At 40.6% G+C, this 27,311-nt stretch overlaps 1 protein-coding gene across 1 annotated transcript in view; it reads left to right on the forward strand.

Moving 5' to 3' along the window:
- SEMA4B (semaphorin 4B) overlaps window positions 1-27,311 on the forward strand; it is a 100,669-nt gene that overhangs the window by 60,629 nt on the left and 12,729 nt on the right. Inside the window, exons 2-9 of the mRNA XM_077469352.1 lie at window positions 7,183-7,334; window positions 7,426-7,488; window positions 12,218-12,313; window positions 19,554-19,665; window positions 19,901-20,017; window positions 20,481-20,638; window positions 23,113-23,294; window positions 23,672-23,822. Coding sequence (XP_077325478.1) covers window positions 7,183-7,334; window positions 7,426-7,488; window positions 12,218-12,313; window positions 19,554-19,665; window positions 19,901-20,017; window positions 20,481-20,638; window positions 23,113-23,294; window positions 23,672-23,822 — 1,031 coding nt within the window. The remainder of the gene's footprint in view (window positions 1-7,182; window positions 7,335-7,425; window positions 7,489-12,217; window positions 12,314-19,553; window positions 19,666-19,900; window positions 20,018-20,480; window positions 20,639-23,112; window positions 23,295-23,671; window positions 23,823-27,311) is intronic.

The following is a 27,311-nucleotide window of genomic DNA, read 5'->3' on the forward strand; positions in this document are numbered from 1 at the left end:
CTGGTTGGCCATTTTTTGATAACACCTCCACTTTTCTTTCCTTCAGTTTGTATGAGTCAGCCCTTGTATTCTACTTTACAGGAAACACAAATAGCTCTAGAACAACCAACCCAACAAGACTTTCCAGTTTTGGACAAAAACAATGGTCATTCTTCCTCCAGCTAAAGAAAGTGCGTTTGGGTTCATAGGTTACTTATGAACCCAACAGTATCCTACAGATTGTAGAGACGTTCATGGCTGGTTGGTCTTCTTCACATGAGAATAAAATTATAACATCTCCTCCTGCAAGACAGTCAGGTAGGGTAGTGCCTGAGTATATTGGCACAATTAGTAATTTCATAACTTATAACTTTACACCTTTTACCTGTCAGTTTGTAGGCAAAGGACACGTCCTCGGCCACAGGCCACAAAGATCTAATATGCATGATTGGTCAAACCACACAAGTGCTATTTGACAGTTGGGAGCTACGCATTCACTGATTGCTAATGCTATTTCATTTTCTGGGTTTTGTTCATAGTAGCAGAGAAAGTAATCAGGTAGAGTTGGCAAACATATATGTGTTCTCTTGGACCCTCCTGGTTGAGGGTTAATTAAAAAGCAACTCAACCTCATGATTTAACTGCCCCCCGAATGGCTCAACCTATTTATTTTCCCCCTTTTATACATAATTATATACAGTATGTAAAAGGCAAGCCTGACAAAAATTCTCAGGAAGGTAGATAAAGGAATATGTTTTAGTGCATCTGTGTAAAAATAACCAAGTATTAGAATAATACAAAACCTAGAAATTCTGTATTTACACCGAGCACTGAATATTTTGGCGTAAATGGTAAATCAAGCTGTCTGTTAATTACGTTAAGTTGTACGTTAATTAAAGATTGACATTGTGGATATAGAAGTAACCCAAAAGATAATAGATGATAATAGATGGAGTCCTCAAAATATCCTGGCTGCTTTCTTTCCCCCATGGTTCGGAGTGGAGGGTCCGTCCTGCTGGCGAACATATTGATATCACGTTTCTGAGCCAAAAATCTGCATCCAGCAACACAAGCAGTATGCAGGCAACAGGGGAATAGCTATCACCTCGTGGTTATTAATGAACTGGAAAGCCATTCAAAGGATGCAGTTTGTCCCTTGCTACTTCGTCCTGTGTGTGTGTGTGGGGGGGGGGGGGGGGGGCTGATAGGCGCAATGCCTATGGGGACAAATGAACTAATACAGGTATTCCTACATACAGAGTCCACTTATCCAGATTTTTCGTAATACTCCTACATTGCTAATTTTTTATTTTAGTTCCCATTAACATTTTTTTTTCCTATAGAGTTAGTTTTTTTTTCCTATAGATATTAGTCCTATAGAGTTTTTTACTTAGTAAATATTTGGGTATATATGCCGTTATATAAGTTAGTTAATCATAACCTGGCAGGAGATAGTTTAGCTGCTGGTGAACATATAGCCTTAATTTATTAGTAAGACCTCATCTGGAATATGCAGCTCTGTTTTGGGTACCAGTTCACAAAAAGGATATCCGGGAACTGGAGAAAGTGCAAAGAAGGGCAACAGAACTGATAAGAGGCATGGAGGAGCTCAGCTATGAGGAAAGATTAGAGGAACTGAATCTATTCTCTCTTAAAAAGAGGCGGTTAAGGGCGGACATGATCAACATGTATAAATACATAAGTGGTCCATATAGTGAACTTGGTGTTGAGTTACATAGTTAGGTTGAAAAAAGACACACGTCCATCTAGTTAAACCATACAAAAAATAAAAATAAAAAATCAATAAAAAAATAGATAAATAAAATAAAAAATATCATACAATCCAATATACCCAATCCTATACCCACAGTTGATCCAGAGGAAGGCGAACCCCCCCCCCCCCAGAAAAGCAGGATCCAATTTGCTATAGCAGGGGGAAAAAAAAAAGTTATTTACTTTACGGTAATCAGAGGACAAGGGGGCACTCATTACATCTGGAGGAAAAGAGATTTAATCTCTAAATGCAGAAAGGCTTCTTCACAGTAAGAGCTGTGAAAATGTGGAGCTGGTTCTGGCCAGCTCAGTAGATTGTTTGAGGCTGGGTTCACACCTATGTGAATTGGATGTGACCTTTCCCGCATCCAATTCGCATAACAGGAGAATGTTACTGGCTCTCTATGGAGCCGGTTCACATATCTCCGCAGCAGGTCTGGTGCATTTTGCAGGACAAACGTGCTTGTTTTTGGTCCGTTTCAGGCCAGAATTCAGCCAAAAATTCTGGCTGAAATCGGATTTGAAATGGTGAACCAGGACACACAGGACCTCTGCCGTGTGACGGATACGGCTCATATGTGAACCGAGCCTTAAAAAAGAAGGCATGGATTCTTTACTAAAATCACCAAATATAACTGGATACTAATATTTTTAGGTAAAGTTGATCCAGGGAGTATCCGATTGCCTCTTGGAGGATCAGTAAGGTTTTTTTTTTCCACTGCTGCTGCAAATTGGATCATGCTTTATTGGGGTTTATTCCCTTCATGTGGATCAACTGTGGTATAGGATTGTGTATATGGAGGTTTTTATTTGTGTGTGTGTTTTGTTTTGTTTTTTCCTGTGGGTTGAACTGGATGAACTTGTGTCTTGTCTAAACTAGATTAACTATGTAACTATGTAATTCTCATTGTTCAGAGCTGTCAAGGAAAATAAAAATAAAAAGCTGGCAAAGTTCATCACATTGCTCAGCACTGAGAGATAAAAAGAAACAATATATCATTTGGTTCTCTTAGATCAAAGGAATGACTTTGGTCTGTAAATGAGATCAGTTTAACCACTTAAGGACTAAACCTTTTGTTGACATTTGTTTCTTACAAGTTAAAATCAGTATTTTTTGCTCGAAAATTATTTAGAACCCCCAACCATTATATATATATATATATATATATATATATATATATATACATATATATATATATATATATATATATATATATATATATATATATATATATATATATTTTTTAGCAGAGACCTTAGAGAAAAAAATGGCAGTCGTTGCAATATTTTATGTCACACTGTATTTGCGCAGCGGTCTTTCAAAAGCAATCTTTTGGGAAAAAATACACTTTAATTAATTTAAAAAAATAAAATAAACAGTTGGCCCAATTTTTTTGTATAATGTGAAAGATGATGTGAGAGAATTGTGATCTTTATTCTAAGCAAATTGTGATTCTCATTTTATCTAGAATAGTACAGCTCTTAATATATAGATATTATAGGGCAGTGCAGCCTGGAATTGTTTACAGTGTGTGTGTATAGATATGTGTATATACAGTGTATATATGTATATGTGTATATATATATATATATATATATATATATATATATATATATATATATATATATATATATATATATATATATATATTAGCATTATTATTGTAGCAATTATTTCAGTTTAGCAGGAGTTGCTTTTGGTAACCTATAGCACATAATGAAATATCTGACATTTAGCAGAGGTAGAGGTGCGCAGGCGGCTACATTTTTCACACTTCATACACTGACCGCGGTTCCTCAGATTATTAAAGCAGAATTAAAACCGGTCATACACAGGTAAAATTTCTTTCCTGCAACCTCGGGTCGCAGGAGAGAAATGCGCTTGATTCCTCCATCAACACAATCAGTGTTGACAGGGGAATCCCTAATGCAGAGTCACTGTACTCTGCCAGCCGCTAGCGATAATCCCACGTAAGATCTGGTTGTACCCAAGTTGAATGGATCGATCAACTTGGTGCATTCAGCCTGGCCATACCTGGTTTAAACCGTCTGTGGCCGGCTTAAATAACAGTAGATGTGTTGCCTAAGCCAGCCATTATACTTGGGGCCCATTCATGCTAAAGTATTACAACACAAATGTATCGCATTACAACACATTAGGGTCTATAGAAGTCTATGGCAACACATGAAACGCATAATTTGTGCATTTTGGTGTTTTGTCAGACCTATACAGCTGACTGGTAAATTTTCCATATAAAAAGGCATATAAATGCAGGAAAAAACGCTTTAACTTGTATGCGTAATTGCATGATAACGTATTAAAACATGCATTGAAAATAACTAAATGCAGGTGAACAGACACTTAGGTGTGAATTGGCACTTAGTAATATGTGCAGTAAAAAACAGTAACTGTGTTCTGATTTCCATTGATGGCACTAATGCTTTGAAATAAGGTATTTGGAGTAAGGCCCCTTTCATGTGGAGCGGAATCCAACCAAGTGGATCCGCCTGCTTAGTGGGGGATCACGCCGCTTATCCCCGCTGAGCAGGTGGGTGACCGTGTGTTCTCTATGGGGCGGTTGGATGGAAACTGCATGTTTCCATTTGATTCCGCTGGACGGATGGCAAATTTATGCCCATCCGTCTGTTTTTAGTGGACAGGACCGGATTGGATGTCGACGGGCGCCACAAAGAGAACAATAGGTGGTCCGATCGGGTCTGCCTGAAAAACGAACAGGTGGAACCAATCGGTCCACTGATGTGAAAAAAACTGCACCGTTTTTAGATCCTGGTACCTCAATACACGTGGTGTCGGCAATACTTGCCCCTATTCCACAGGAACAAGTGAGCAGGGTCATCTGAAGGGTATTCCTAGCCTAGCAGAGCTGCAGTATTGGAAGCAAATTTCTTCTTTTTTATCTTCTCTGAGTTGCTACAAATCATTGCACTTTTCACCTTTTTATTAAAACAACGCTTTCCGTTGCCAATATTTACAGAAACTGCTGCCAGATATAAACTATTCCACTTGTAAACAACCATTGCAAAATCAGTGAACAAAAATTTTCCTCCAGACTGTGTGCAGAGACCTGGTTATCCCCCCACCCATTGAGCACTATGGCTTTGAGAACGTGTCAATTACAACCCACAAATCACAGACACCTCTGCCCGTCCGGTGGTAGTCATGTGTCATTGCTCTCTACATGCATCACCAGCCAGGGGTAATGGTTAGAAATAGAGATGATTTGATCAGCTTTTTCAAACTTTTTTGGCCCAGAGGAAACCTTAAAAACATTTTCAGGTCTTGGGGAACCTTTGATAAAAATCAATTCCTTGGCGGTCATTGGGGAAAAATGCCCCTTCTATGGTGGTCAATTTGAAGAACACCGCCTGTACAGTGTTGGCCAGAATGCCATCCTTAGGCCTCATGTACAGAACAGCTCCTAAACTTGAGTTTAGGAGCTTTTGGCATTTTTTTCCCCAAAGCTCCTAAACTCCGCACCATAAAAGCCTATGTGTTCGTGTACACATAGACTTTTACCAAAGTTTAGGTACGCTGCGGTTAGGGGAGCTTCAAATTCCCCTTAACCTCCCTCTCCTAAACGCAGAAGAATCACTTTCAGGATAGGAACATTTTGGCCATCGGGCCCCGGAACATGCAAAGCACGGCAAGATTGTTTTGCCTTTTAGCCCTGGCTGGTAGTCAAAGTAGGCTGTGTATATGAAGCCTTACAGACAACTAAAAAGATTATTGGTGCCCTGCAGTTGGTTCTTCCGATTGGTGCCAACCCAGGCACAGGTCAATCAGCCACAGTTTAAGGAACCCCTGGTAACCTTTGGAGGAACCCTGGTTGAGAATGGCTGGCTTAGATGTACACTTTGGACAGAAGGTTAAAATGAACATATCCACGATGTTGTTCATTCCTCTTTACCTGTATGCTTTGGGTAAGGGAGGATTGTGTTCTAAATAGCTGATGGAGCAGATTGTGAAGGTATCATTATTGATACCTGGAAAAGTTAACTTTAAATGAATGGGAAAGGGGAGCACACTCAGTTCACATATATGACCAGATCCCAATATCCCATTGTTTAAAGAAAGAAGTTACTGTATTTATTGGCCTATGACACGCACTTTTTCACCTTGAAAATCGGGTGCAAATAGCGTGTGCGTGTTATATGCCGATACTTCAATTTTAGCTCGGAGGGGACAGGGAAGGGGCGGGATGAGCTCCGTCAGATTACATTCAGTGAGAATCTCCTGTTTACTTGGCGGCCTTTGTAATAGGAAGTCTCATCTCCTGGGCCGCCATTGGACCACTGTTCTGTCTATCATAAGAGATTATCACTGTATGTAATCTGCCGGCGCTCATCCCGTCCCCTCCCTGTCCCCTCTAGGCTGCATATGGCCATTGATCAGGCTGCACTGATGGCAATGGTGAGGCTGCTGCATTGATGGCAGTGGTGAGGCTGCTGCACTGATGGCAATGGTGAGGCTGCTGCACTGATGGCAATGCTGAGGCTGCTGCACTGATGGCAGTGCTGAGGCTGCTGCACTGATGGCAATGCTGAGGCTGCTGCACTGATACAATGGTGAGGCTGCTGCACTGATGGCAATGCTGAGGCTGCTGCACTGATACAATGGTGAGGCTGCTGCACTGATACAATGGTGAGGCTGCTGCACTGATGGCAATGGTGAGGCTGCTGCACTGATGGCAATGGTGAGGCTCCTGCACTGATAGCAAAGGTGAGGTTTCTGCACTGATAGCAATGGTGAGGTTTCTGCACTGATAGCAATGGTGAGGTTTCTGCACTGATGGCAATGGTGAGGCTCCTGCACTGATAGCAATGGTGAGGTTTCTGCACTGATAGCAATGGTGAGATTTCTGCACTGATAGCAATGGTGAGGCTCCTGCACTGATAGAAATTATGAGGTTTCTGCACTGATGGCAATGGTGAGGCTGCTGCATTGATGTGGACTGATGAGGCTGCATTGATGGCACTTGTGAGGCTGCAGATGGGCATTGATCAGGCTGCATTGATGGCAATGGTGAGGCTGCAGATGGGCACTGACCCTTATTTTGCTTCAAAGTTCCTTATTTAATTTTTTCCGTGAAACTTCCCTCTTAAAATGAAAGTGCATGTTATATGCCGATAAATACAGTATATTGTGAATCCTACTTGTAATGGTAATTATATACAAGGGAATGTAAATCGGAAAGCTTACTGGGTCACAATAAAATTAAGAAAAAAAAATGATATTGCAATACATATTAAAAAATGTAATATATATTTTTTCTACAAATGGCTGTGACCCAGTAAGCTTTCCCATAAATAAATATAGTATATATCCCTGTAAATGAACCCTGATAAACATGAGCCTGTCTACTTGTGTACTGCGGTATTTGAATTCTGCGTTCCGTTCTGATTATGCAGGTTCTCCAGAGAGGACAGTCAAGAGATTTGAAGCGGAAGGGGTCAGCCATTACACCACACTCCTGCTGAGCGAAGATGGGAACACTTTATATGTGGGAGCACGGGAGGTCCTGTTCTCACTGAACAGCACAAACTTCATGTCTCACTCCATGGTAGGTCATTTCTTTATACTTTCTCTAATAGTGTGACAAAGCAGCTCCGTCATGTCCCATAGTAATGCTGTACTTATTTACTTTTTTGCAGTTGACGTGGGAAGCAGAAGAGCTTAAAAAGAAGGAGTGCACTTTTAAGGGGAAAGATGCTCAGGTATGTTCTGTATCTGACAATACATATCACAATAACACATTTATGGATTAATATTATTTAATTCGCAATGCCAAGAGCATTGGGAATGTTCACGAAACACGTTAGGAAAGCGTAGAGATGATTTCTTAGTGTAGGATACAACAGTTGATAGATCTTCATTGTTCTTTGTGCCGTATTGATAATTAAGTATTGATGGACAATTGAATGTTAGAAACTTGGATCACCCATGAGTTTTTTTTTTCATTAAGCAATGCAGAAAAGCTAATAAATTACATTATGAACTATCATATATCTTCACTTGCCTTTAGCAAGTCTCTGCTTGTCTAGTTGTTTAGTAATACTTTGCACAATGGTAGTAGACAGTCAGTTATTAGTACTGCAGGTATAGGACATAGTTCTCTGGTGGCCTCTATGTTATTCATATGGTTGCTCATGTTGCTGCAAGCAATGTTGGAGGCCTCCCCATGGAAAGTCATGCATGAATCGTCTCCTGGAGCACATTAGCAATGGTGTCACTGTGGATACAGTGCAAGGATAATATCAGTTCACTAGGTTCACCATTATGAACATAGGACTGGTTATAACCTGTAGACAGTTTTTCATTCGGAATGTGGACAGTTGACACAATTATTTTGGTGGCCTCTACGTTTTATTCCTATGGTTGCTCTTGCTGCAGAGAACAATGTTGAAGGCCTCCACATGGAAAATCATGCATGAATTGTCTCATGGAGCATACTAACAATGAAGTCCTTTAGATATTGTGCAATTGTAATATCAATTCACGAGGGCAGGTTGTAGCCTGTAGTGTCGACAGTCAGGGATTAGCAGTGTTAATTTTGGCAGCAAATTTCAATTTAGTTTTAGCCCTTGTATACACGGTCGGAGATTCACACAACCAAATCCGTCGGAGTAATTCCAACGGATTAATTCCGGAAGAGGTCCGGAAGTGATGCTGCATACACACGGTCGGGCTAAGTTGTCGGAAAATCTGATCGTTCAGAACGTGATGACGTTATTTCGTTACGACGGGACTACGTTCAGGCTAGTAGCCAATAGCTTTGGTCTAGGAATTTGATCTGAGCATGCGTGGCACCTTGTCAGTCAGAGTAGGCTACACATGATCGGAGTATGTCCGATAGGAGCATTTTGTCGGAAAATTTTACCGGCAAGTTGGAAAAGTTGGTCCGTCGGATATTCCGACGGAAACAGTCCGATGCAGACCACACACAGTCGGAATATCCGACAAAACGGTCCGATAGGAAACATTCTGACGGAATCTCCGACCGTGTGTACAAGGGCTTAGTCTTTTGACTAGAATGGAATTATAGTTTTAGTCCCATTTTAGTCTTCTGGAATTGTTTTAGTCCCATTTTAGTCTTCTGCAATTGTTTTAGTTTTAGTCGTATTCAGTCGACTAAATCTCCAGTACATTTTACATAGTTACATAGTAGGTGAGGTTGAAAAAAGACACAAGTCCTTCAAGTCCAACCTATGTGTGTGATTATATGTCAGTATTACATTGTATATCCCTGTATGTTGTGGTCGTTCAGGTGCTTATCCAATAGAGCTTTGAAATTATCAATGCCCCCTGCTGAAACCACCGCCTGTGGAAGAGAATTCCACATTCTTGCTGCTCTTACAGTAAAGAACCCTTTACGTAGTTTACGGTTAAACCGCTATTCTTCCAATTTTAGTAAATGGCCGCGTGTCTTATTAAATTCCCTTTCGCGGAAAAGTTTTATCCTTATTGTGGGGTCACCAGTACGGTATTTGTACATTGAAATCATATCCCCTCTCAATCATCTCTTCTCCAGAGAGAATAAGTTCAATGATCGCAACCTTTCCTCATAACTAATATCCTTTAGGCCCTTTATTAGCTTTGTTGCCTTTCTCTGGACTTTCTCCAGCTCCAGCACATCCTTCCTGAGGACTGGTGCCCAGAACTGGACAGCATACTCCATTTTAGGTGACTAAACTGTCCTACATTTTAGTTGAGCCTAAATCTCCAATACATTTTAGTCGACTAAAATCATATTAGTCGACTAAAACTCATTTTAGTTGTCTAAAATCTAATAGGTGTGTTTACTGTAAATTGTAATGCATTATTTAAGCATTTCTCTACAATTTCCAAACTCATTATATACTGCTGGAGTGAAAAAATCGAATATGTTATTATTTATGGTATTAAGGTTTGAACACGCACTACAGACAAGTGTTAATTTTGACGTCAAATTTCAATTTAGTTTTAGTCATACTCTTTTGACTAAAATGGTGTTTTAGTTTTAGTCATCTCATTTGTTTTAGTTTTAGTTGTATTTTAGTAGACTAAAATGGTATTAATTTAGTCGACAAAAATGTTTTAGTCGACAAAATTAACACTGGTGATTATACGACACCATGGGGGCTATTTACTAAAGGAAAATCCACTTTGCACTGAAAGTGCACTTGGAAGTAAAGTCGCTGTAGATCCGAGGGGGACATGCAAGGAAAATAAAAAAAACAGCATTTTAGCTTGCACATGATTGGATGATAAAATCATCAGAGCTTCCCCTCATTTCAGATCTACCCCTTAGATTTAGAGCGACTGCACTTCCAAGTGCACTTTCAGTGCAAAGTGGATTTGGCTTTCGTAAATAACCCCCAATGATTCATTCTGGTGGCCTTTGCGTTGATTAGGACTGTGGACTGGATATAAGACACAACCATTATTCTGGTGGCCTCTATGTTTTATTTCTATGGTTGGTTAGGCTGCTGCAAAGTATGTTGGAGGCCAACCCATGGAAAATAATGCATATATTGCTCCCTAGAGTACATTAGCAATGATGTCACTAAGGATAAAGTGCAATTCTAATGTCGGTTCACTAGGCCCAGTATTGTGAACATAGGACTGGTATACTCTGTAGATAGTTGGTGATTAGGAGGATTGTGGATATATGGCACAACAATTATTCTGGTTGCCTGTACATTATTTCCTATGGACGCTCATGTTGCTGCAAGCAATGCTGAAGGCCTCTTCTTGGAAAAGCATGCATTATTTGCTTCCTGGTGCACATAAGCAATGGTGTCACTATGGACACAGTGCAATTATGATATCAGTTTACTAGGCTCGCAATTGTGAATATAGGACTGGTTATATATATATTATATATATGCTACATTTTCGATGCATTGCCCCGGATGGTCTCATTTAAATCAATTAAAGAGGATTCTTTAAAACAGCAATGTATTGTATATGAGCACCACTGTAATATGCATTCCCATAGGCTTTATGGTGAGACAGAACCCTAAAACCACATTTTGCAGGAAACAATTATTTTAGTTCTCTTATTTTTACATTGACTATATTTAGCTGATTCCTTCTCGTTAATGAATTGGTCACGACAGTCCACTGCCAACCGTGGGATAGAAGTGATCTGTAGCACACCATAAAAAGGAGCGTGTTCCATAAGATATAAATATATATTAACAGTCTCAAAGTACGGCCGCGCCTTAGTTACACACCCCATTGACACAGTAACTTTGATTTTCTATTTGCACTGTACCTGACCTATTCCATGAATAGGAATCTGAAACCAAGCGTGGTTAGATGTGGTTACAGCTGAATATCTAGAAATAATGTGATATGTCTGCGTATCCAATAAGCCACCCGCAATTCAAAGCAGCTACCAGAATGCTTTAATGTGAAGCGACCCGGTATAAAAAAATCTAAAATAAAAAAATGGTCAAAAAAGTGTCCCTCTAAAAAAAAAAAACAAGTGACTATTTGCCTCTCCTGCTGCCTGCATGGCCAAATGCAGATCCAGAGAACTCCCCAGATGATACCGACACTTCCGGGGTTGCAATCTGCCGGGCCCAGAGCACAATTTTTTTTTCACGTCAGGTTTGTTTTGAACCTCAGGAATTGTCTATTGGTTCGGCTTGGTTCAAATGAAATATCTGTTATCCAGAGGGCCACAGGCGATGCTGAAAATCAATAGTCCACGCTTTATACAGTGATAGCATAGCAAACACGTAGTGGGGTTTTCTCAAATTTGACTGCAAACATGGAAATATGCTTTAAAGGGGTTGTAAAGACATTATTTTTTTTTTTTTAAATAACAAACATGTTATACTTCCCTCCACTGTGCAGCTCGTTTTGCACAGAGTGGCCCCAAACATCCTCCTGGGTCCCTCGGCGGCTGTCTCAGCTCCTCCCCGCAAGAACTAACCACCTTCATGCGAAGCTCTCTCACATGGTGGTTAGTTCTTGCGGACGCGCTTCCGTGATATGGCTATAACAGCTCACTATATCATTCGGCCCGCCCCTCCGGCGCACCGCGTCATTGTATGTGATTGACAGCAGCGCGAGCCAATGGGTGCGCTGCTTTCAATCCATCCACTCTAGCCAATCAACGGCCAGGGTGAGCGGCAAAGAGGACATCGGGGGTGAGCGCAGCAGATGAACGGGCTCAGGTAAGTAAGACGGGGTGGGGGGGGGCGGTATTGTCGGACGTTTTTTCACCTTAATGCAAAGGATGCATTAAGGTGAAAAAACGCAAACCTTTACAACCCCTTTAAGTTGAATTGGGCTATATGTGGGTGATTTTTAGTAGGTCTTACATTTGTATTTCAGAGTTGCCAGGTAGGTGATGGCATAGTTGCATTGATTTTTTTAATGGAACTATTTATTCCTTTTATCAGCCTATGTACTAGCAAGTACTCTAAGCTAAATTGTGTTTTCTTATTTCAGGGTTGTCAGAACTACATCAAGATCCTCCTGCAGCTGAACAGCACACACCTGTACACCTGTGGGACGTACGCCTTCAGCCCCAACTGCACCTTCATTGTGAGTACCTTCCTTTACACCAGCATCACCAAGCTTGCACATCCTGTTTGGGATGGGCTACTTATTATGTGGGTTACATTTATATTTTGGGACCATGTGGGAGTAACAAGTGTCCTAGAAATAACTCAGAGATTATTGCGTATCAGAAAAGTCATATCTGGTGTGTTAAATTATAAAAACCTTGAAAACCCTAAAAAATACTCTTGTTGAACAAACATTTTAAATGATTAATTCTATTTACACTATTAGTATTATACTTCATCATGCATCTGCCTTCATAATAGTTCTCCTTCATATATAGAAGAGGTGGTACTTGGCTGAGAGGATGAGACTGGGTGGGTCCCACTTAAAGTAGAACTATAGGCAAAACAAAATTGTTTCATTTTGGATAGAGTAGGGGAGATTTATAATCCTTGTAAGGTTTATTTTTGCCCATATAGGAGATTTTTTCCAACCCATTGGGGATATTTACTTTCACTTCCTGCCCCATAGCCAAACAGGAAGTGAGAGGAAATCCATTCAAATTAAGGGAGTTCCTTGGGGACCCCCAGGTCACCAGAACTAGTGTCCCCTTTGGATGTTTTCCCCTATATTACTTCTCTGGGGACAGACAAAAATGTGGGTTTTTCTTTTGCTTTCATTTTCAATGATAATGGTAAACAGGACAAATATAGAGGGTGCATTTCCACAGACAGCAATAAAAACTGACAGGTATTCCAATCCTTCTCCCCTCTATCCAAAAAAAAAAAAAAAAGTTGCGTCTTTGTTATACTTGAATTAGAAGCTTGATGTGTGGGCTATAAAATTTACCAGCTTAAATAGTAAATGGTGTATACCAGGGGTCTGCAAACTGCGACCCGCAGGCCAGATGTGGCCTTTTGCTTGCTTTTATTCAGCCCTTGGGGTGCTATGACTTCTACTGATACCAATGATTGGACACTATTCTTTTCACTGACACCAATGAGAGGGCACTGTTCCTCCTACTGATACTAATTATGGGGCACTATTCCTCTCACTGACACCAGGGATGGGGTACTATTCCTCCCACTGACGCCAATGATGGGACCCTATTCCTCCCACTGACACCAAGGATGGGCTACTATTCTTCCCACTGACACCAGAGATGAGGCAATATTACTCCCACTGACACCAATGATGGGGCACTATTTCTCCCACTGACACCAGAGATGGGGCAATATTCCTCCCACTGACACCAAAGATGAGGCACTATTCCTCCCACTGACTCCAGAGATGGGGCAATATTGTTCCCACTGACACCAGAGATGGGGCACTATTCCTCCCACTGACTTCAGAGATGGGGCACTATTCCTCCCACTGTCACCAGAGTTGGGGCACTATTTCTCCCACTGACACCAGAGATGGGACACTATTCCTCCCACTGACACCAGAGATGGGGCACTATTCCTCCCACTGACACCAGAGATGGGGCACTATTCCTCCCACTGAAACCAATGATGGGGTGATATTCCTTCCACTGACACCAGAGATGGGGCACTATTCCTCCCACTGAAACCAATGATGGGGCGCTATTCCTCCCACTGACACCAGCATTGAATTAATATTTTTTATTCCTACTGACCATCAAGCCTATTGTATGGTTTACAGCAATTATCAGCTTCTCCAACAGCCCTTCAGGTATAAGTAATGATTTGCTGTTTTGCTGGGAGCATATAACCTCTTAAATTAAAATTATTTTTAAATAGCAGCTATCACAATATGCATGTACAAAACATAAGCAAAATATACGGAAAATGGTGAAGCGCTTGAAAAAAGTCCAACATGAACCCAAAATATATTGCTGGCACAGACTCAACTGGCAAAAACATATAAATGTAATCCACTTTTAAAAGTCAAAAGTAAGCCACAGGGATGTATCTTGAGGTATCAAATAAGTGAAGAGATCGCCACCGTCCCACAAACACACTGCCTCTTACCCATAGGTAGATGTTAACAAGCATGGATATAAATCACTGCCAGCTCCTCAGCAGCATGGGGATGACTCGGTATCTCCTTCACAGTCTGAATACCCAGTTAAGAGACAAAAAGAGACTCCTCATAGTGCAGACATCCAAATGATTGTTTATTTATAAAAAAGCTAAAAGGTTTTGCGTTCACATTTCATCGGGTTAATATAAGTACTGTAGGAAACGTCTAGCATTTCCAACCCACAAAATGGCCTCCGCGTCCTAGCATGCAAGTCGCGTAACACGTCTCCAACTCCTTCTACGCGTTCCGTCATCTATGACGTCTTCAGGGGCATGGCTTGACGTGCGCTATGCTCAATATATATATAAGGGACAGCTTATTAGTGGGCGGGCATTACCTGCGATCCAATGACAGGAAGCAGGAAGCAAATAGAAAATCTGCTGAGTTCCAACAACAGGAAGCAGGAAATACTTATGCACTCCATTGACAGGAAGCATCAATACTTATAGTAAATCTTAAGCAACCAAGCCAAAAAGCAGCACCATCAAAAATATATTACCAAAATAAACAATTAATAACATTACTACATTTATACACAATTCCATACATATTACAAGGACATGGATAAAACTTAAATGAAAACCTTAAGTTAAAAGTGTTGTCTAGGAGTAGACAATAGGGTAAAAGACAAAAACTGATTAGCTATTATTAATGAATAAATTAATATCCCACTCTATGTTCATACCATGTGGGGCATAGCACCTAACCTGATAAAACCACTTTGTTTCTAGACGTGATACCTCTCGCACCACATTACTACCTCTCCAGTTACTAGTAAATCTATCAATACCTATAAACACAGTACCACTAGGATCTCAATTATGACACGGGTCATAATGCTTAGAAAAACTGTGCTTAGGAAACCCTTTTTTTATATTGGCCACATGTTCACTTAATCTTACGTGTAGCATCCGTATTGTGCGACCAATATATTGAAGCCCACATGGGCAATGGACAACGTACAAGACATTCCTCGTTGTACATGTAATAAAGGGTTTAATGGGGAGCTCCTCATTGGTGGAAGAGGACTGAAACAACTCTGTCCTTCTGCGCATATGTGCATTCATTTTTAATATGGGGCACTTCCTACAAGGGAAGAAGCCCCCCCATATTCTAAAAAAACTGAAATTTCTTCAGGGTATTCAATAATATTGGGTGCTTCTTGCAACCTTAGTATGCCCCATGGTTTGCTCACTATTTTCTTAACAGAAAAAGGTTGTTTGGAATAGGTGGTAAGGAGAGCAAACTTAAAAGATCCCTAATCCTAAGGTCCAGCAGGTCATCTCTGACCATCTCGTCAGCACTTTTGATAGCCTCCTCCAATTCTGATAGCTGATAACCCTTCTCATGGAATTTTAACTTGAGAGATGAGGCCTCCCGGAGAATGTCACTCCTATTGGTGCAATTTCTCTGGAGTCCTAAGAACCAGGCTGCATGGTGACAACTGTTGGTGTTAATAAAGCCATTTCTGTTGGTTTCTTTGAAATGGGTGGGTGTAGAGATCTCGCCATCCACAGCCTTGATGTTAATATCCAAAAAGTGAATTTCCGACTTACTAGCCTCATGTTTTAAGATTATGCCTTTATTATTGGCATTCAGTTCAGTTTCTGAAGCCTCAGCTGCACTGGACAGTGAATGAATGGGAAATGCTCTGTGCTGAGCGGCATCCTGTTCCTTCACAAACAGTTTACTATGCTTCAGTTATGAATGGACACAGGAGCGATCAGTACCAATCACTTACTTTACTCATTCAAAAAATGAAGGGGCTGGTAAATGACATATTTACCAGCCACTTCCCCCCCCTTTCCATCCTGACACATCCCCTGCAGCAGCCGGCAGGGGAGGAGCAAAGCCGGAAATGCTGCCGGGGGGGACAGGACGCGGGGGCCCAGGCAACAGGGGGAATCACCCCTTGCGCATGCCTATGAGCAGTGTAAATTCTTCTCTCATCTCTGCTCGCATGTATAGTGTTTACAGGCCTTGCGTATATGTGCTACTGATTGTATGAGAGCTGTGTATACAGCAAGCTTTTCAAAACTATTTGCAGAGCCTTCAGCAAAATTTGAGCAGGTTTTCTAAAACTTTTAAAGCAACCTTCAGCTTCAGTTTGGGGAAGTTGAATACAGATCCTAACGGTAGCATTGACTGTCACTTTAAACAAGGCTTCAGTAGGCTTTCTCATGCTTTGTACAAGCCTCCATAGTGCTGATGCCTACTGAAGCCTGCTAGCAGCTTGTTTAATGTGAGAGTTGGCACTCTCATTAAGACCGCTCTTTATCAACCCAAACTGGACATAAAGGTTTCTTTGTAGTTCAGGATTACAGGCTAAATTCAAGCTAAATAAAAGTGACATAAAATACCCAGTTGGTGCTCCCATTATTGGCCATTGCTTGGGCTATGTCTGACCTCCAAGGGGGGTGAAAACAGGAGCTTCTGGGAGCTGGAAGTTTAGTCTAAATTATGCTAATCCAGTGGCTTTTTCACTGATCTGCCACAAGTTGAAGGATTTGGAGTTCTGGCTTCACATAACTGCATACTGTAGGCAGGGCCGGTGCTACCACTAGGCAAACTAGGCAACCGCCTAGGGCGCACTGCTGCCTAGGGGCGCCCGGCTACTGGTTTCCCTCTGCAGGCTGCAGCATGTAACTAACTCAGTCTCAGGCAGCTGCTCTGTCCGACAGGTAATTAGGTTTTGCGTTCACATTTCAGCAGGTTAATATAAGCACTAGCATTTCCAACCCACAAAATGGCCTCCGCGTCCCAGCATGCAAGTCGCGTAACACGTCTCCAACTCCTTCCAAGTGTTCCGTCATCTATGACGTCTTCAGGGGCGTGGCTTGACGTGCGCTATGTCAAAAATCCTTGCACCAGTCCTGACTGTAGGTTGGTTACCGAAAGAGCAGTATAAGAGCCAGGCAGCTAACACCTATATCCCTCTGATTATAGATTTCTTTTAAACAGTGATTTTCATGGAATGGCACTGGAGATGTATAGAACAGAAAAGAAAGGGCCATGTGTTTCTTTTTAAATAATAAGCATTCTCTTCTACAAAGTTTTCTTCTATTGCCTGCTGAAAAGTAATTTTTTTTCCACCAATAAGTGGATTCAGCCATCAAGATCAGCTTACACATTTCCATGATTATTATATGATGGGGAGACCTCTGGGTTGTATAATTAAATTTCCTAATGCATTATTTGTATTATTAGCTTGCCTTGTTTGTACTGTGGGGCCATTGTTTGTGTCTGAATAAACAATTGTCTGCATATGTAGGCCATCGCCTGAAACTTGTTGAGTGGATAGATGTGAAGTCACTGTTGTTCTAGTGACATCACAATAGTATTGATATTCATCATCATCCCAGCAGGTGTAACACCCAACTGGCACTCCATGCCACACTATCTCTTAATACAACACAACACAACTGTAAACTGAGTGTCATGTGCACAGCTTTTAACCATTTCATCCCCTGAAAACTGTCCTTAAATTGGTTAATTGGCATCTGCTAAAATCAATATTTATACACATGCCAACTGCTCCAGAATCAAGCTAAAAGTTGATTATGCACAGATGCACTGATGCCCAAGGGTGCCCATGCAAATGTGTAATCATTGTAAACAGGCACACATAAACACATTCTGCCCGCCTCATTGCTTCCCGCGGTGAAACCAATTAGAAGAGCCCCTACTACAGGGAAACATTACATTGACACTCACATCTGTACACAGAGCTTGACTTGTGGATATATAGCAATACATTATTTCATACATATGATACACATCTCAAGTAAATTCTATGATCAAAGAATCTAGAAATGACAATGCCTTCAATCAACGTTAGTTTGATGGTATTCCGGTGGCACATGTGCCCATTTGAACATATATTTATCAGAGTGGAATGAAAGTATTGCAACTTATCACTTAACATGGTAGATGTGAAATGCAACCTTTACTCTCGTCACTCAATATGAAAAATTGCCACAATTTATTTGAATGAGAAAAGGGGATCTATGGTACAAAATCTGCTCCTCTTGCTCATAAAGAAATAACAGACCTCCCTCTCCAGGGTCAACTAGTTTCCGCCTCACTGACAATTCCATTTCTGACGCCATGGTTGTGCTGTATTTGGCAGGGGCACTGGTTGCCTCGGCCTGGGCATCCAGAAAAGTGGGGATTTGGGTTTATAACAATTATTTCATATGGTGGCAGAAGAAAGGGTATGAATCAGACCTAAAGTCATTTTTGTCTCCAAATACCTAGGAGGATTGGGAGAAAATAGACTTTTAAGGTGCCTGAATCAAGATACTACACTATGACATGCGTTAAAATATAAAACATTTTATACCAAGCATTAAAAAAGATATTACATTCTTCTTAAAAAAAATATTTTTGCTAGACATGTTTCACCAGAATATGGCTTCTTCAGGATACTTTATATTTTATCGTACAGGGTATGCACTGCAAACAAAAAATATACATTAATAAACAACATTAAACTGTGGCAAACAATAGGGCTATTTGAACCCTATTAGAATAATTTCACAGTTAACATATATATATATATATATATATATATATATATATATATATATATATATATATATGTAACATGTGTACTTAATGTACTGCAATCATGCATGGGACAGAGTAAAAACACCAAACTTTTCGATATGAGGGGCACATTGTATATTTTACACATAAATCCCCATCTGCGTCCCCCTACAACAGAGTCCCCATTAGAGTGTCGTCATCTCACCCCCCCTCCTTACATCAGGGTCCCCATCAACGTATTTCTTACTTCAGAGTCTCTTCTTACATCAGGTTCCCTTTCAGATCCCCCCCCCCCCCCTTCACATCAGGGTCTCCGTTAAAGTACTTGAGTCTCTTCTAGTACTAGAGGCTCTTCTAACACCGGGCTCCCTATCAGATCCCCCCCCCCCCCCGTTTTAAGGTCCCCATCAAAGTACTCCTTACATCAGAGTCTCTTTTTTTCATCAGGGCCCCCTTCATATCCTCCCCCTTTCATCAAAAGTGAAGACCATAGGAAGCCTCTGCTGACCTTAATCTTCAATCAGTGCACATTGAGGATATGCCACTGACCCTAGCTGGGGGCCAGATAAAATTTTGTGGCAGGCTGGATGGGGCCCACAGGCCATCATTTGGAGACCCCTGCTGTAGTTCAACCGATTTCCAGTATTATGGAGGAATCAACATCTCTCTATTCTTTTACCTCTAGAAAATCAGTGATTTCACCTTGGAAAGGGACTCCAATGGGAAGCTAATCACAGAAGATGGAAAGGGGCGATGTCCTTTTGATCCCGAATACAAGTCATCAGCCATCATGGTCGGTGAGTAGCTCCTTTTGGGGTCTTTTACATTTTACTAGAGATCCATTTGCACTAATTCGAAAAGGTGAAAAGCAAAGTGTGGTAAGCAACCAATTAGAAATGATCTTTCCTTGTTCTAAAAGTTGAACGTAAATCTGATTGGTAGGAGATCCTGTACCTCATCTTTTCTCCCTTTTTTGAAAAGCCTGCTTTTGTGTTTGTACTTATCATTCTGTCCTCCTTTCTTCACTACCAGATGGGGACATGTATGGTGGCACCGTCAATAACTTCCAAGGGAACGAGCCCAGCATATACAAGAGCCAAGAGAGCAAGATTATTCTGAAGACGGAGAACTCCTTGAACTGGCTCCAAGGTTAGCCTTTGATTTCCTCTTTTGATAAGAATCTATTTGGGCAGAATGTCACGGCGTATGATATCCATACAGTAGAGACTATCTTTGAAGTATCTGCAACTTTTCCAGAGCTACAGATACTTGGCTGCTAATCTGAATCCATTTGAGGCTTGCCTGTAGCTCAAGCAGCGTGTGCTGGTGTTATTATCTAGAATTTGGTTTATAAACTGGTTAATTTACATCGTCCAGAAGGAAAAGGCATTTTATTCCATTCAAAGATAATTGTGCTGAATTGTTATAATTTCCACTAAGTAAAAAAAGGGTGAAGGTTGTGTGATTACGCATGATGGCTTGTATCTGGTATGTAAATAAGAGCATTGCTGGACTATTATTCAGACTGGGATGTGTGTTTGTGTTGCTACTATGATTAACTGTGCCAAGGACCTGCTATTAAACTCATTAGCCATTGCTTTGTCATTAACAGATCCAGCTTTTGTTGGTTCAGCTCATATACAAGAGAGTCTTCCCAAAGGAAACGCTGTGGGGGATGATGATAAGATATATTTCTTCTTCACGGAGACAGGAAAAGAGCTTACTTTTTTTGGAAATGCTCTTGTTTCACGAATTGCCCGAGTTTGCAAGGTGAGGATAAGATATACATCTTTTTACTTGCTGCTTTTTAGTGTTTTTTTTTGGTGGTTTGAAGCTTCCTTCATTAAATCTGCCTTTGAAGTACATGTTATGTAGGGCTTCTCTGGTGCAACATCCAGATCCAACATGAATTGTTTTCTTTTCTTACTTATGTGCTGCAAAGAGAAAAAAGGTTTCCAGTAATCTACAGCCAATCAGAACTTGACTTTCATAGGTTTATAGTGCATAGGCCTCTGGCGCCCAACCTGGGACCCTTGGGCATTTTTGTGTCGTCTCTGTTTTTCTGTTGCCCTTTTATAACAGAGATTTCTAGCATTCTCATGTAATATGTCCCCAGTCTCTATCAACTCATATTTTTCAACCTGACTAACTATGTAGCTATATTGCATGTGTGCAGTCTCTGATAGTCTCTTACAGTATGTCCACGGTCTCTCACCATCTCTTGTGTCATGTCTGCAGTCTCTGACCATCTCTTGTACCATGTCCGTAGTCTCTGACAATCTCTGGTAATATTTCTGCAGTCTCTGAAAATCTCTGGTAATATTTCTGCTGTCTCTGACCATCTCTGGTATCATGTCCGCAGTCTCTGACAATCTCTGGTATCATGTCTGCAGTCTCTGACAATCTCTGGTATCATGTCTGCAGTCTCTGACACTCTCTTGTATTATGTCTGCAGTCTCTGACCATCTCTTGTATTATGTCTGCAGTCTCTGACCATTTCTTGCAACACATCCACAGTCTCTGGCCATCTCTTGTATCATGTCTGCAGTCACTGACCATCTCTTGCATCACAACTTCAATCTCTAACCATCTCTTGTATTATGTCAGCAGTCTCTGACCATCTCTTGTATCATGTCTGCAGTCACTGACCATCTCTTGCATCACAACTTCAGTCTCTAACCATCTCTTGTATTATGTCAGCAGTCTCTGTCCATCTCTTGTATCATGTCTGCAGTCACTGACCATCTCTTGTATAGTGTCTGCAGTCACTGACCATCTCTTGCATCACAACTTCAGTCTCTAACCATCTCTTGTATTATGTCAGCAGTCTCTGACCATATCTGGTATCATGTCTGCAGTCTCTGACCATCTCTGGTATCACATCCACAGTCTCTGACCATGTCTTGTATCATCTCCCCAGTCTCTGACCATCTCTTGTATTATGTCTGCAGTCTCTGACCATTTCTTGCAACACATCCACAGTCTCTGGCCATCTCTTGTATCATGTCTGCAGTCACTGACCATCTCTTGTATAGTGTCTGCAGTCACTGACCATCTCTTGCATCACAACTTCAGTCTCTAACCATCTCTTGTATTATGTCAGCAGTCTCTGACCATCTCTGGTATCATGTCTGCTGTCTCTGACCATATCTGGTATCATGTCTGCAGTCTCTGACCATCTCATACATCACATCCACAGTCTCTGACCATGTCTTGTATCATCTCCCCAGTCTCTGACCATCTCTTGTATTATGTCTGCAGTCTCTGACCATCTCTTGTATTATGTCTGCAGTCTCTGACCATTACTTGCAACACATCCACAGTCTCTGGCCATCTCTTGTATCATGTCTGCAGTCTCTGACCATCTCTTGTATATTTGTTCAGGGTCAGTGGTTTACAAGGTAATGGAGTCTTAAAACCCAACTTCAAGGAAAGGAAAAGTCCTTCTGTGCAGAGGGGCTGCCCCATCACTGCAAGGGTTAAATGCTCATTAGATCTAGGCAGTCCCAAAAAAAACACTTTTACTTACCCGATCCTTCACGCCCAACCAACCCCCCACCCAGCAGCTAGCACTCTTTTATTCTTCCATACACTCCGATAGTGGACTGTCACTCAGCGTCTTCACATCAAATGCAGGGCATTAGACTTGATGACACCAGAGGTCCTGCGACCACTGGAGCATGAGGAAGAAGAGGTTGTGGGGATTAGTCTTACAGACTGGAATGAGTCTGCATAAACGGAGGATCAGGTAAATGAAACCCAGTAGACATAAAAGTGCATTTAACCCTTGCATTGCAGGGGTAGCCCCACTGTAAGGGAGTTTTTTTTTTATTTCCATGCAGATCTTCTTTAGTGTCAACTATTTTTTGCACCTTCAAAAACAAGTCCATGGTAGCAGCCCCCATATTGCTAACATGACAGGTTCCCTATAGTGCACTCCAGAAATACACTGAAGCAGCTTTTTTTTCTTTTCTTTTTTATAAAGAAGTGTGATGTGGACATGCATGAAGGTATTATAATGAATTTGTGTTCTTACCAATGGAAGATTAGAATGTGTATATATATATATATATATATATATATATATATATATATATATATATATATATATATATATATATATATATATATATATATATATATATATATATATATATATATATATATATATATATATATATATATATAATATGTGTGTTGATAAAAAGGGGAGAACCAAAATGCTGATATTTTTTTCCCCATAGGGTGATCTGGGTGGAGAGCGTGTATTGCAGAGGAAGTGGACCACGTTCCTGAAGGCTCAGCTCCTGTGCACTCGTCCTGGGAATAACTTCCCTGTCAATGTGCTACAGGATATGTTTGTGCTCACTCCAGGGGATGACCATTGGACCAATACCATCTTCTATGGAGTCTTTACCTCTCAGTGGTAAGCAGAAAGTGATTTGTATTCTTGCTGTGTGGAACTGTGAGGACTTGTTGTCTTTGTCTTCACAGGTCCCTTGCTGAGACTTGACAACTCGCAATGTTTCTTTTGGTTGTTTATTAGATTCCAATATTGTTGTCTAGACTTCTGTCTTTTATTCTGTAATGGCCCCTTTTTGTCCAAATTTTGTGTTCTCACAGCGTGTATGTCTGACCACGTATATAGAGGGTTACTGACATTTAATAGAATTAAAGGCAGATTGCTTAAATTAGGAACATGTCATAGGCCTGTAGCATCTTTAAAATGAAAGTCTGTTTTGAAGCTGACAGCTCATTAGAGTGCATTGGATTTGGCCTCTTAAAGGAATCTTTTCTCTCTAGGAATAATGGAGGTGTGGGCAGCTCGGCCGTGTGTGCCTTCTCTATGCACGATGTACAGAGGGCCTTCAATGGCCTCTATAAGGAAGTAAACCGGGATTCTCAGCAGTGGAGTACCTACACCCACTCTGTTCCTGAGCCAAGACCTGGCGCTGTAAGTACTGCAGTTGTCTTCTTTCACAAAATGATTATAAACATTATTATGTCTGGAGGAAAGAAGGGAGAGGAGAGACATGATTAAAGCCTTTAAGGAGGTCAAAACGGTTCAGGAGGGCAGGATTTTCAATATGAGGCTAAGATCAAGAACACGGGACATGACCACAAATTAATTGGAGGCAAGTCCAAAACCAATCTTAGAAATTATTATTTTACCAAAACAAATAGTTGATGCCTGGAATAGACTTCCAGCAGAGGCAGTGAGACAGTCAACTGTAGGTGGATTCAATTGTGTTTGAGACAAACATAGATCTATATATTCAGACAAAAAAGTCAAAGTTTGAAAAGTTCTGCAGGTTTAATTGACCATGTGGTCATTTTTCTCCCATCACTCTTCTGTAGTTCTACAAAATGCAGTTCTTCTTGTTTATAGATGTTTCTCTCCCGGTCCTGAGTTTTCTTGTCTATTATGAATTTAAAAGCCAAGCATGGACATTTTCGTGGCTGCACGGAAAGCGTTACAGGCAACAACAATTGTTGATGGCTTTTCTTCTCTTAAGAAAAAAAAAAAACTTGCTAAATGTGGAACTTTCCTGCAACCTAACATGGATTTAATGGCAATACTACCCTCTAGTGGTAGCAACGCTTTATAGAATATTGATTGAATGTACCTTCGTGTGGTATTTTTTGGCGATACTATTTTTCTTTTTATTACAGGTACTTATATAAATGTACGTCAATTTATGCGGAGCTTTACATTTACATTTATTATAGCGTTACATCAGTCCCTGCCCTCAAGGAGCTTACAATCTAAGGTCCCTAACTCCAAATTATTACCTTTTGTATCACTTGCCCTTCCCTCTTGGATTTTAAGCACTAACGAGCAGGGTCCTCTGATTCCTCTTGTACCAAATTGTATTATAACTGTAATGTCTGCCTTCATTTTGTAAAGCTCTGCGCAAACTCTTGGAGCTATATAAATCCTGTATAATAATAATAATAAGTTATACATAGTAATACTAGGGCCAATTTAGAAAGGAGCCAATTAACTTCTAAGTCTAAATTCACACTTAGGTGTAGCGTATTCAAGCAATTTTAAACGTTTTTTTTTGTACATGTTTGTATGTGTTTTTTAGTAGACTTGTGCTGTACTGTAGTCTGTTTGGGGCAGCAGTTGTGCAATTTTTGATCCTTAGACTTTTATTATGGGAGCGCCTGAAAAAAAAGATTTTTCAAATCTGCCTGCAAAGAAGCTCCTGTATTTTGGGGCCAAAGGTGCCTGAGTGCTCAGGTATGAACAGGCACCATAAACATTTTTTTTTTAAATTGTGTTTTTAATGCTGAACATGTAGCTTCCAGCTACAAAATACTCAGGTATGAATGGGGTGTAGAGCTGCTCTGTATATAGCAGAGCAAGTACTTCTCTGAGCTGCTTCTGGTCAATAAATCTCGGGCCCTCTTGCACACATGGGACTACTTTTTAACACAGTGGCCCACTGCTCCTTGCTACTGCATCCTTCCTCTTTTATATTCCAAGTGAAAAAACGTTAATACCCAACTAATGCCAAAAATACCTTTTTATTATTTTTGAATTTAGTTTGCATGGAGCGGAGGGATGGGTTAGAATAGTTGGCTGTTTGTTTTTGCTGTCTGTACCTCCATTAAAGCGGTTGTATACCGCTGGAAGTTTTTTTTTATCTTCCTGGAGGTCATAATGTGCTAGTATGCATCGCATACTAGCACATTACGTGAAACTTACCTTAAAAATACCTGTTCCAGCTCTGCGATGTCAGCTCTGCAGCAGCTTCCATTATCCCCAGTCTTGCTTCCGTGTTCAATGGCTTAGACTCTGTGACTGTCTGGAGCCGCGATGATGTCACTGTTGCGCATGCGGGCGGGAGCTGTCATTCACAGCACAGGGCTTGAAAAGGAACGACACGAGTGGCCGTTCCTTCTGAGTGTATGTGCCAGTGAATGCACTGACTGCATGTAATGTAAATATCTCCTAAACCAGTGATGGCGAACCTTGGCACTCCAGATGTTTTGCAACTACATTTCCCATGATGCTCAACTACACTGCAGAGTGCATGAGCATAATGGGAAATGTAGTTCCAAAACATCTGGGGTTCCAAGGCTCACCATCACTGTCCTAAATGCTGCACATTTAGGAGATATTTACACTATCTGCCTAGAGGCGATTCAGTTCGCATTGTGCGCTATACAAGTATTTCATTTCTTTCATTTCTTCATTTCTATCTATAGGTAAGTCTTATTATAGGTTTAGCTATAGGTAAAGAAAAGTTACTTTTCTAGTAAAAATAGAAGGTTTACTTCCTCTTTAAGGACATGTATTCTCACTTCCTGTCCTGGTGACTGTGTCAGCAGGACAGGAAGTGATGGAATATCTCTTTGATGGGAGAGAGATCCACAAAAGCACATTTATTTACTAGAGTGGGGAAGGAATTATAACATCTGTCAGATTGTGATTTTTGTAGCTTTTCTAGTCTTGGTGACAACCGCACCCTTTCATTTATTTTTTCCAGTGTCGCCTTCTGATGTCCTCCCCAGTGAGGACACAGACAGCAATAAAAACATAGACATAAACTAGAAAGGGCCACAAGTGCAAAGATGTTGGTGGAACTCAGTCCATATTAACATATAATAGACAGGAAAAAGTTTTGCCCATGGGACTTGTTGTGTGTTGCGGCAAATAAAATGAATACTAAGTTATTACAAAATATACAGAAATGTATTCCATATTAAAATTAAAAGTTAGACATAGTAAACAATACATATGTCCTAATAAAGATGGACAAGATACAAATGTATGTTAACATAAGTTATTTAGATGTACATAGTATTGCGGATATAGTCAAATGAATATATGTTCGACTGAAATCTCGCTGTGTTACGTCGAGCAAAGCCCACTTCCTCAGGAGATAGTCAAGACCGATGTATCTGTGGAGAGACCATGTATAAAAAAATATATATATAGTAAAAATAAATATACACCTGCTAAGGGCATTGTTTATAAAATCTGCTCCCTCAGTGAGTATTCTTACAAATCAACCAAGAAAAAAGGAAAAATTCAAACCGTGTATACAAAAAAAGAGGGCAGGGATGTGGGAGTAAATCCAAAACATATGTTCTGTCCGAGAGCTGAAGGTAGAGCAGGCCTGAGGCCAAAACAAAAGGAGGGTCCAATAGGGAGGACCCTGAAAGGTGTGGGAATCAAAAAAAAGGAAAAATAAATTAACATAAAAATAAATACTAGACAAACAAGAAAAAATAAATATAAAATAAAGGAAATGAAGATAAAAATGTGAGTGTGCAACGGTCTAATCATGGCTTGGACTTGTATAAGTAATTAATTAAATGAATAAGTAATATAAACAATACTAGGATCCAAGCTTTGAAGTGAACCAGTAACTAGGTAAAAATTATCTGATGAGTAAAAAAGGGAAATTAAGACTGGGAAAAGGGATAG

Source organism: Lithobates pipiens, unplaced genomic scaffold (assembly GCF_037356315.1).
Source record: "Lithobates pipiens isolate NorthernLeopardFrog02 unplaced genomic scaffold, aLitPip1_a1.2 Scaffold_8, whole genome shotgun sequence".
NCBI classification, from domain to species: domain Eukaryota; kingdom Metazoa; phylum Chordata; class Amphibia; order Anura; family Ranidae; genus Lithobates; species Lithobates pipiens.